Source organism: Spea bombifrons, chromosome 3, assembly GCF_027358695.1.
Source record: "Spea bombifrons isolate aSpeBom1 chromosome 3, aSpeBom1.2.pri, whole genome shotgun sequence".
Classification (NCBI taxonomy): Eukaryota; Metazoa; Chordata; class Amphibia; order Anura; family Pelobatidae; genus Spea; species Spea bombifrons.
Window position 1 is genome coordinate 117,102,118 of NC_071089.1, and position 11,937 is coordinate 117,114,054.

The window sequence follows — 11,937 nt, forward strand, 5'->3', positions numbered from 1 at the left end:
ATTTAGTGCCGCCAGCTGGTCGCCGAGCCGTCGGGGGGTTCTGCCCTCCTATAGTGAGAGTAAATCTGACTGCCGTGGATCAAGGACAGGGAATAGGAAGCTTTCTTAATGTACTAAGAGTCGCCTAATAAAGGTTATGTCGGGGTACAGGCGGTGGAGATGTAAGGGGTAGAAGAGGCATTATCTCGTTTATAGAGCACAATCCTTCACCGTTGTGAGTGGCTGTGTTATTCGGATGCGAGGTTATATAAATACAGGTTATGGGGCGGCCGGTTAGGTCCACTTTTCTGGCCCCCGTATCCCGTACAAAGGTACGGGGTTAGAAGCACCCGGTCCTGCTAATTGGACCCTTAAGTTGGTTGCTATTCAATAATTCTACTTTTTCAAGCTGTTTCCCCAGAGTTGGGTTTTCTAGTTACCCCCCCCCCCCCGTCTCTTCACCCAGAGGGCTTCACTAGGGAGGTTCACGGGTTCTGCACGTGTTGAGTTTCTTCTTTTAGTGGCATGGCCCACAGATCTCCGACACTAGGTCCAAATCGAGCATGTGCCGCAAGTGGTCTGTGCCGCCCGCTTGTGCCCTTCAGGTCCAGCGACGTAAATCTGTGAGCCCTCGATGCTTATCCCATTTCTACCTGTTGGCTCGTGATGGAATGCAGCTCTCGTTCCTCCACTTCCTGCTCATGACATCATCCAATTACCGACTGACTGATGCTTTAACGAGCCGTAAGAACAAAAGCGAGTTTGAATCTTTTTTTTTTTCTTTTTTTCCTTTTTAATCACGGTGTAAAAGTTGGGGTCAGGCAGCTGTCCTACCGGCGCGCATTCCACACGTTTCCCGCCAATGGCGCCGAGACATCCGTCACTTCTTCTGACGAAGTCACCTCCGGGCCGAGAAACCTTGCCCATATCCTCCGAGCTGTAACGTTAGTAATTTAACCCACGATTTAACAAAGGGTTAAACATTTTTGCGCGCCGCAATAATCAATTCTTCGCATAAGATATTGGATGAGCCTACGTGTTCTCGTGTTCTATTCCGACATCATGAGATCCGAATTACCCGGATATATTTTGTTCTTTTTTCCTTTTTTCCTTTTTTTCCCTTTTTATCCTTTTTTTATTTATTTTCCTTTTCTTTTCCTTTTCCCTTTTTTCTCTTCTTTTTTTTATTTTTTATTTTTTTTTCTCCTTTTTTTTTTTTTTTTTTTTTTATTTTTTGTGAATAGAACGGTTGACGCGTCCATCAAGCCGGCGTTGTGAAGCGTTTCAGGCAAGCGGTGCGTCTAATTACCGCCTCCGTTTAAACCTTTCACTTCTGTCGATGATAAGTGGCTGTAATTTTGGGTTCTAATAAGCATTATGATAAATGTGAAGAATTCCTGCAAGTTTGTACAATCCTAACAGGAACCCCGGGTAATGCGTGGCGATTACCGCTCCGCGCTCGGCACGCCAGTCCTTTTGGCCTTCAGCGAATGAGGTCACTCTTGCCGTTGCGTGTTCTGCCGAAAACGTGTCTGTAATTGATTCCAAAGCCTAAATCCCGTGTTAAGGCGACCTTGTAGCGCATGGATCGGGATTCCGTGCTTCATATAATAGTCCACAGCAAGTAAATAGTATGAATACGATATATATATAATATTTAACTTATAACGTGGAGTTTATTGCTTTTATCTCATTTTGTTCCAATAAACTCCCTTTATCTGCAGACCTGGAGCCGCAGTTGCTGTCAGTCATGTGATATTTTGGGTTATTTTCCTGGCTCAAACACCACACTGAGCTGATGCTTTATGGCGATGCTAATGAAGTCCGTCCCTCCATAGACTTTCATCAGTCAGAAGGTCCTGCTGGTGATTAAGACCGAGTCATCTTGTTTGAACTACAAAATAGGCAGTGCACACTGTATCGGCCTTCCTTTTAGCCATGAATTCTCTTTTGTCAGGGCTAACAACCTCAGATTTTTGTTTCCATGGTAACGTCCTTTGAACACACTGGTCTCGGTAAGATGTTTTGAGACTCTATAACCTTTAACCTCAGCGACCTCTACGTGCCGCGTTTATCCCAATGTTACTGAGCCGGAGCCCTTTGCATAGGGGAAGCGATTCTTATCTCAGGTTAAAGCGGCGAGCGCTGATTGCTGCCGGCGGCTTCCTTTCAGGAATAACATGAGGGTGTCGAGTAGTCGCCCGCTGGTTCTGTTGTTAAACTTGTTCCAGCAGCCCCACGGACCCTCGCACCCCGCGGAGCAGGTGCAGCGGTGTCTCCGACTCGCCTGTACGGGGAGCCTGCCGTTCTCACCTGAATTCAAGGTCCGTCAAATAAATCATTCCTGGGAAACACATTTCAGGTGTTGGTTACATCGGCCCCCGTCTGCTCGCCCGTTTCTCCTGCTGTAACGACTCAAACCTTAATCAGTCTTTGGTCTCGTCTTAGATTCAGGAGCCGTATGTCTATCCCGCGCATGTTTACGGGTAACAGACTTTGTCACCTGTGTCGTAATCGTGTGCCGTGGCTGCCACGTCCGTCCTGCGCATAGATATGAAATATGTGGGTTCAGTGTTACTTTAGGGCGCTGGTTAAAGGGGCTGTTCCACTAAGACAAAGCATTCATTGGAAGCCTTAGCAGATCTGCCACTTTTACCCTAACACTTCTACAGCATAGAAACCGTGTAACCATTTTATAGATTCTACGGCAACAACCAATCGCTGCGTGCTTTTCTGTCACGTGACAAATCAGTGTCCCAGGGAAAAAAAAAACTAACATGATGAAAGCATTACTTCTGGGGAGAGTTTGGGGGATTTTTTTAAGGATTACTAATAATGTTTGTTATGGGTTGGTTATGAAAGGGTTACCGGCGCCGTTCTTCACGCAAACACCGGACTCCATGCCACCGGTTTTAAGCAAATCCTTGAAAAACGCCCTATTTACCAAAAATCCCCAATCCCAAGTATCCCTAGACGATAACCTTTTTGCTTTTATTAACGAAGCAGAATGTAGCGGCTCTCGTACGTGAAGTAACGTCGGTTTTCGGGTAGCCGTGCCCCGTCTCTAACGCGTTCCGGCATTCGGGTCTCCAGATGTTTTTGTTTTGTGCTTCGCGATCCGTTGCTAACTCGGCCGGCTTAATCATTAAATAACTTGGGTTAGATCAGCGCCAGGAGCGCCGGTAGCCCATGAAGCTGCCATGGCTGTATGAGCAGGCGGCAGGGCACCGGGCTGGCACGGGTCCCGTCGCGGGGATGATGGATGTTCCCCTTGGAGCTCTCATGGAGCTGAATGGCTTTCTTGGCCTGGCACCGCTCTGTCTCCATGCCCCGCTAGCTCTGTGCCCAGCAGCCTGTGCTTATTAAAATTCTTATCAATATACCGGGGGGGGGGGTCTCATTTCTGGGGTCAAAACTCCTTTTTAAATGTTTGCTTAAGCCAAAAGAAGAGGGGAGGGGGGTAGTGTTTACTCTGAGAATTCACCCCGAGTCATTACTTCATATCAGGAGTCGGTTACAGTAATTAAGCTGTCAAAACCGACATTCAAAACACCAAAGAAAAATCAGTAAGTGGAGACGGGTGTTGCCGGTATCTGGGACTTGGGAGTGCCGGCTGATTGGCGAAATCCGCCATACAGCGCAGGGGGTTTTATTATGATTAAAGGGGGGAGTTTAAACGGCCCTCGCTCCTTATGGTTGCATTCTACGCTCTAAACGGTCATTTTTATACCAATGTCTCGTTTCCTTAAAAGCTTAAATGAATTTGTTTTTTGGGTTTTTCTATTAAAAAAATAAATAAATAAATAGGCAATTTAACCTGACCAGGTTTCCCTAAAAAAACAAAAAAAAAATTCTAAAAAAAATATATATTTAAAGATAAAAAGTTTAAATCCTGGCTATAAAGACTTTTGTCAATATTTTTTTTTTTTTTTTTTGTTAACATTTTCAATCAGAAAAGTTTTCCTCTTAGTAGACTCTGTTTAAATTCCACCCTTTTGCCCAAAACATACTATATACTCACCGATTTAAAACTCGTTTAACTAAAGTAAAAGCCGTCATCGAAAAACGTCCGTTTCCTTTAAAGAGTAGAAGCTGGAATATTTAAAATGGATGGAATTACTGCTGTCAGTATTATTTTTACGGATTTTTAGTTTTTTTTGTTTGTTTTTTTTATGTATTGCTCCAGGCATCGGCGTTACGTTATATTTAATTCATACAATTAAAATTAACAGTTTAATTTTTTTATTATTTTGAAATAATTGTGTTTTAGAACTTTTTTCTGATCGAGGATCGTTGCCGTTCTTATAAAAAATATTTGTTTTTTATATTTTTAGGAAGAGCCTGAAGTTGACTCCAAGGAAATCGAGGAAAATAAAAGCGAGTGTCCCTCGGAGGAGTGCGAGTCGGGAAACACGGTGACGAGTACCCTATCCGTCAGCGAATATTTCGCCAAGCGCATGGCGGAGCTGAAAAGATCCCGGGGGCTCAAAACCGACCCGGACCGGCCGAAAACCACAGACTCTGCGGATAACGCCACCAAAGACGCCGTAAAGAAACCCAAAAAGAAGAAGCGCGACAAGCGGGGGGGTGGGAGGCTACTTCCCGAAGAGCAAGAGGTCCCGGAAACCCAAGAAAGCAGCAATTCTACCGCAGAATGCGAGAAACCGAGAAAAAAATCCAAGAAGAAAAGGAAAAACAAAGAGTTCCAGCCTGAGGACGCGGAACGAGCCGGGGAGGAAGAAGCGCGAGCCCCAGCTGCTGCAAACCAGGGCGAAGCGCCCCAAAAAAAGAAAAACAAGAGGAAGAAGAGTGACAAGCGCAGTGAGGACGATACGCCAGAGACAAGCGCTTACTCTGCGCAGCCTAAGAAGAAGAAGAAAAATAAAAGGCAGTTTGATTAAAAACTCTGTTTATAAATTTTCTCTAATAACAGCGAGTCTTATTGGCCGATTTTCTTGAGCCTTAAAGTCTTTGTCCGTGGATCTCTCGGCCTGTTTTGCCCAAACTAACTTTATTGAGAACAAAAGCAAATCTTTGTGGTTTTATCGAATTCCATACAGTCTCTTATAGCTTCTATAGGTCCCTGAGATGATCCGGTAGAAGAATTCCGGTTATGAGACGTGAAACGCGCTGCCAACATTCTGTACCCTGGTCACACGCTTCATTACACGCAAAGGACGTGTGCTCTGTGCCGGGGTCTGTATGGAATTACATCGTCATGGTAACTGTCTGGCTGAAATGATGTTACCCAAAAATAAAATTTTTCTTTTGTTTAAATAATAATAATAAACCGGTGTAATTAAAGGATTAGGTCTGCGTGTGCCAGGGCTTGGGCTGGGGGCTCGTTCTGGTTCTTGGCCGCGGGGAAGGTACGTGCAGCATGGGTGCCGGCGGCGGCGAGCATCCGCGGATATTTGGCACCGCCGTTGTTTGCGTGTTTACCGAGCTGTTTGCCGTACAAAGAAAACGCGACGTTCTAAGGTATCGGAGCGAAAATGTTATCGGGATCCGAGATCTGGCAGAGACGCCCTTGGAACGATTCCAGGTTTTTTTGTTTTTATTTCACGCTTTTTTTTTTTTGTCTGTTGGTTTATAAGAAGATCGAGCGATTCAGACGTCTGTCCCGTAAATACACTTTTCTGCGGATCGTAAAGGAGGGAATCCTGGCTGTACGCTTGATCTGGTTTCTTATCCCCCACCTCCTTTCCCTTGGACGATATGCCCCCCGCCATAAGCGTTCCGCTCGGGGCTGTGCATGCGCGTTTGGAAGTCAGAAAATTCCCTCGGATGTTACGGAGGTATTAGGGCGTTTTGGCTTGGAATGTATCCGCCAGCACGCGCCCGGCCTCTTCCTGTAACGCGGTTTATCCCTCGGTTTCAAAAGTTACCGTTACCCAAGAAACATTACCCAAAATAACGTACGGTGTGCCCAACGTCAACGCACACGAGGCGGTCCCGAGCACAGATCCCATCATTTACACCAATAAACACAAACTGTAAGGCCGGCGTCCTGCTGTTCTGCGAATGTCCTAAAGAATACAGGAGCTGCTGACACCCCGTAGGTTTGTTCCGGTTATTTAAGGTGTCCAGGTTTCAAGAGACGGCTCAAACACCACACTGAGCTAACGCTTTATGGCAATTCTAATCAAGTCCTTTCCTCCATAGACTTTCATTAGTCAGAATGTCAGGCTTGGTGATTAAGACTGAGCCATTCTATTGTTCCCCACAGGCAGTATGATAAGGAGTCGGGGGGGTTTAGTAGATCGGGGGTCAGATAACAGAGCGAGATACAAATGGCTGATATGCAGCTGCCTGAAAACATTATATTACGGGGGCAAAAACTACAACTGGGGTAAAAAGGAAAATGCAATATTTTTAAAAATGTGTTTTTATTCTGGTACTAGAAGAAGAATTTTTTTTTTTTTTTAAAGATGCCATTTTGAGGTTTCTGTCCCCGATTACCATTTCATCTTGAAATTATATTTCACCAGTATTAGAATTTATTCTTCTTCTTCAAAATAAAAGATTGTGTAAAAGCTTCGCTTGCTGATCTATATTTTGGAATTCTGCCCTTGAAACAAAAAAAAAAGTCAGTGATCCCGAGCGTCATAAATGACATTTAATCATTTAAGTGTCCGGATTTTATTTCAAATATCCAGTCGCTTTTACCCAAAAATGATGAATTACATGGTTTGTTTCTGTTAGTTTAAATGCAAGAAATATAACTAAAAACACCGGGGCCCCCAAACTCCTGTCCTCCCCCCACCCACCCAGCGATCACCTTTCTGCTCTCTTGCGGTCCTCGCGTGCAGCCCATGTGAGGGCCGGGAAATGACATCACGTCCGCGTGGGTACCAAGGGAGTGCGGCCCCCCGGCACGGCGATATTCATGCCCTGGGGTAGGGAGGGGGTTGGCAGGGCTGGCGTAAGGGCATCCATTACACTAACAGAAGCCCCCCCCCCGGACACATGCGGGTAATGCGATCCTGTTCAATGGGAGAAGGAATTGGAGGAGAGGGGCAGCGGCAGGGCTGCAGTTTCAGCGTCAGGTAAGTGTGTGTATTATTGTTCTGAAGAACGCGTATTAACGGACTCGCGGAGCGTTCGGGTTACTCACAGCGTTCTGTGATATGCGTTCTATTATAGGTAGGGAGACCGAAAACGGTAAAACGAGTCCAATTTGTATGAATTTTACCAAAACCAAGCGAAGCGTGGAGCCCTCGCCGATGCGTAGCGTGTGGCGCTGGATGGGTATAAAGTCTTATTCTCTTTTGAATGTTGAAGGGTTAACGCGTTTCCCTCCCAGCGACCTTTCGATGAAACCGGCAACGCAACGCAGGAACGTAATTCCCTCATCACGCCCCGGATTACACGCGTGTTTGCTTAGGCAGAAGTCTGTATATTTGTTTTATGTTCATTTAAATCCAGTATTTGCGAAGGAAATCTTTGGGAATCGGTCCGAGGCTGCGCTACCTGCGATCCGCAGAGGGGTCTCCGCGATGCTCTGCGATGCTCTGCGCTCCGGCGTGGGACCCCCCCTTATTAATCATCTCCGTGTTTTTATACTGAAGAGAATGCGTGTGGGAGCCGGCGCGGGGGGTGGTATTGATCTGGTGTTAGCGTGTACAGCTATCTGCGCATGCATCGAGTGAAAGCGAGATGGAGTAAGAGGGGCTCTGAGTAGGGGAACGGAATAATTTGTCACGGTGACCCCCCCCCGGAGAATAAAGAAAATACTATAATAAAATATTCTATACCAAGGGTATTCACTAAACTGAGAGCTTGCGGTGAGAATTCCCCCCTGCTTCGCTCTGCATACTGAAGGGCCGGCCCTGGCGGGAGCCGCAGATTTAAGGATTAACCCGTCTTAAGTGAATAGCTAGCGATTCTACGAGAGCGCGAGGCGTTACATCATCGAATCCGTCTGCGTCTCTAGGGAAAGAATAATCCGATCGGCCCGCGGCCGCTAAACTCAAGCGAGTATCAAGACCCCCAATTCATTTTTATTTGTACGTCTAGTCGCCCCTTCTCTTCTGCTGTAAAGACTCAAACCTTAATCAGTCGTTGGTCTCGTCTTAGATTCAGGAGCCGTATGTCTATCCCATGCGTGTTTAATACCCTCACTGTATTACCCTCTACCGCTTCTGCTGGGGGGCTGTTCCACTTATCCACCACCCTCTCAGTAAAGTAAATCCTCATTCAGTGAGTACGCGTAAGGACAGAGAACATGCTTTAATTGTTATTGGGAAATGTGTAAACGCTTTCGCGTTGCGGGGAGGGAATTGGTTCACATTAATATTGTGTAAGAGGTCGGCGTGCTGCGGGTGTCGGGACGGCCCAAACGTTTATATTATCGCTTCCGTGTTATATCGCTGTTATAATCGAGCCGGCGCTGGAACGTGACTGACAACCTCTGGAACTTGGGCTGATGGCTGAGCGTCGTGGGAGTCACGCAGAACGATCCGGTTGTAACCCACAGACCTCCCGCCAAGTAACCATTTAGTGACCCCCTGCAGGGCAGTTCTCACTATCTCACCCCAGACAGCAGCTGAGGTGTAGAGATGTTCCCGGCCCCGGGGGCCAAACGTCTGCGTTGTGAAATTGTCAAATTTTTTAAAGAAAAAATAAAAATCTGTGTTTCGTGTCACAGGAGACGCCGGCCGCGCCGCGGAATTACTTTGCTTTTAGAGTTTCAGAAAGGAAAAGGCTTGGTGTTAATTAATAAATTGACGAGTTCACCAAATATTGTGGCCCCCGAGGACCCAACATCAGCTCTATAGGTTTCATAGAGTCCCCTGAAAGTTCTCCACCTCTTCTCATGTAATCGAGCCCGGGGTGGATTTTGGAGGCCGCGGCACATTATTATTATTATTATTATTATTATTATTATTATTATTATTATTATTATTTATTGATTTATATAGCACCATCACTGCCACCCAGCAGAAGTGGTAGAGGGTAATACAGTGAGAGTATTAAACATGCATGGGATAGACATACGGCTCCTGAATCTAAGACGAGACCAACGACTGATTAAGGTTTGAGTCTTTAAAGCAGAAGGAACGGACAGGCTAGACGGGGGCCGGATGGGGCCGATCTGCGCTTCGCTGTGATTATGTTATATTTTTTATATTATTGTTCGCTCGCTCGGAGAGCTTCCTGCCCATTGTTTAGTTTACAGACGTGTAAATATTTTATAACTGGTGTAGGACTCAGGAGGCTTCTATAGGGACAGAGTGGAGGAATCAGAACGGTTCCAATTTTTTGGTGCGTTTCATAATACCCCCACAGCCGGGGTATTTACCTTTGCCCAGGGTCAGCGGCCCTAACCTTCCCCTCCATGGCCTCCATCTTTACTACAGGGAGAGGACATCGTAACCGGCCCCTTGAGCAGCAGCAACACTCCGGAGGTCCTCGTCGCTACACGTGGGAACTTTCTGGCTACTGGGAGCCCACCCATGAGGGGCGCAGGTAGGAGGTCCCGCTGATGTCAGTAGGCGGTCCCGCTGATGTCAGTGGGCGGTCTCACTGACATCGTGGAACACATGCAATTGTTGGAGGGGAATTAAGCTGTTTATTAAGCTGTTCTTCTAGAGAATGGAGTCCGTTCCGGGTCACATGACTCGCGTTTGCTTATCATAACTCATCCTCATAAATAAGAGGGGTTTCGCTGAGCCGCAGGTTTACCTTCCAAATAAATTCTTTACCAGCCCTAAGGCGTCCGGCCCCTGCGCGGCTCGCGGCCAGCAGGGGACTGAAGGATAAATTCCAAGCCGATCATTTGGGTGGAAGATACCTAAATTACAAAGGGGTGTGGTTAGAGGCGTGGCAGGGGTGGGGCTTAATAAAGACTTTTTATGTGACGTGCTCTATTGCTGGGGGGGCTAAGATGAGGCTAGAGGCCCAATAATATAGTGACCCAACATGAAGATAATGGTGGCAAATGCTCCATATGTACAATATAAATAAATAGCGTAAAGGAGCACAGAAAGGACCCCGTCAGGGTGTACATGCAGCCTAGACAGCCTGGTGGCTATACATGGAACTGCGGGAAAAACACACAGAAAAGGTGTGAAAATCTTTAAATCAGAGCAATAAAAGTGCAATAAACCCCTTGCCCCCTAGTCAGCCCCCCCCGGCAGCCGCCGTTATTAACCTGACTACGTGGCCCAGTTACGATACGTTTCCAAAATGTAGCAAGTCCGGCTTCTTAAGCAAACGTGAAAGATCTCGGCTCGTCGCGCTGCAGAATGTTTTCTAAGGTGAGATAAAACCCGTGTGAAAAGATTCTGAGCCTCTTTTGGCTGCCTTAAAAGTTGAGCAGAATCTGTGCGGCTGAAATAATAGGATTAAGACGGAGCGAGCGGTAATTACCCGGCACCCGCTGCGCTGCGGAGCTCCAGTCACTCCATTCCTTGGCTGCCTCTCCATCACCTGTCTTCAAGAATGTACCTGCGAACAGGTCTGACCTGTCCTCCTTAGTGTCACGAATCGCGATGAGAATGTCACTTATCATCAAGACTTTCATGCAGAATCCTGGCTCGGGTCTCGGCGTTCTCACGGAGGCGGCAACTTCCTTGTGGGTTCTGAGAATGGGCGGACTGGGCTGCGCGAAATGCGTCAGGGGCCACGATGTCTGACGCATTCCTCAGCGCCACCGACGGGCGCATTCTCAATCAGGGAGAAACACATACCGGGGCGTAGTACTCTCTAGGGGACCGTAAAGCTGTCCTGTAACTAAGACCAGACCGGCGACTAAGGTTTGAGTATTTACAGCATGAGAAACGGGCGACTAGACGGGGGCCGAATGGGGCCGATGGCGTACGTTGTCCGAAGCTAGAAATACCTCTTTTGCTCTGCTGCCCCCCGTAAAGCTCTCCCTGGCTGGTGGCCAAACTGAACCACGGACGGAATTATACAAAAGTAGATGCCTGACTTCAATATCTCAGAAATCGTATAGAATGCAGTTATTTGCTACATTTATTTGGCACGATATTATATATTTTTGCAAACTTGGCCGCAGTGACCTCATCAGACTGTCGGAGCCGCCCGACCATCACCAGGAAGGCTCTGGTTGTCCATGATCTAAACTTATTTGATTATTGAAATGATGTTGAATAATTATAAATTATATGTGTATAAAATCTGTGGTTTATGGAGCTTGCGCCACACGCTGTCAAGTTAAACGCCTTCGTAATTATACGCTTCGTATAGATAATACTTTCTGCTCGCCTCCTGTCCTACAGCCGGCGGAATTAGCACTCGTGTCAAACACAAAGAACTTTCCGTTCAGAAAAAGGAATTTTTACTTAAAGCAGCAAAAGGGTTCTTTACAGTAAGAGCAGTAAACATGTGGAATCCGCTCCCCGCAGAGGCTGCGATATCAGATCCAATAGATGCCTTTAAATATAGGTGAGAGAGTATATAATATATAATATGAGGAATATACAGGGATATAACGGGTTATAAGGACGGGATTAGTTATACGGGGGAGAGTATATAATATATAATATGAGGAATATACAGGGATATAACGGGTTATAAGGACGGGATTAGTTATACGGGGGAGGGTATATAATATATAATATGAGGAATATACAGGATATAACGGGTTATAAGGACGGGATTAGTTATACGGCCGGAGAGTATATAATATATAATATGAGGAATATACAGGATATAACGGGTTATAAGGACGGGATTAGTTATACGGGGGAGAGTATATAATATATAATATGAGGAATATACAGGATATAACGGGTTATAAAGACGGGATTAGTTATACAGGCCGGAGAGTATATAATATATAATATGAGGAATATACAGGGATAAAACGGGTTATAAGGACGGGATTAGTTAGACAGTTAGACCTATTTTCTATTAGAAATTAAGTTAATGGGGAGGAATAATCATGTAGATCCCAGGAACAGCACTTTGCCCACAAGGTGGATTCCCAAT

General features: G+C 46.1%; 1 protein-coding gene across 1 annotated transcript in view; it reads left to right on the forward strand.

Annotated features, from left to right (window-relative positions):
- Positions 1-5,286, forward strand: part of PINX1 (PIN2 (TERF1) interacting telomerase inhibitor 1) — a 37,736-nt gene extending 32,450 nt beyond the window's left edge. The window contains exon 7 of the mRNA XM_053460949.1: positions 4,314-5,286. Within this exon, the coding sequence (XP_053316924.1) occupies positions 4,314-4,880 (567 nt within the window). The 3' untranslated portion in view covers positions 4,881-5,286. The remainder of the gene's footprint in view (positions 1-4,313) is intronic.
- The last annotated feature ends 6,651 nt before the right edge of the window (positions 5,287-11,937 follow it).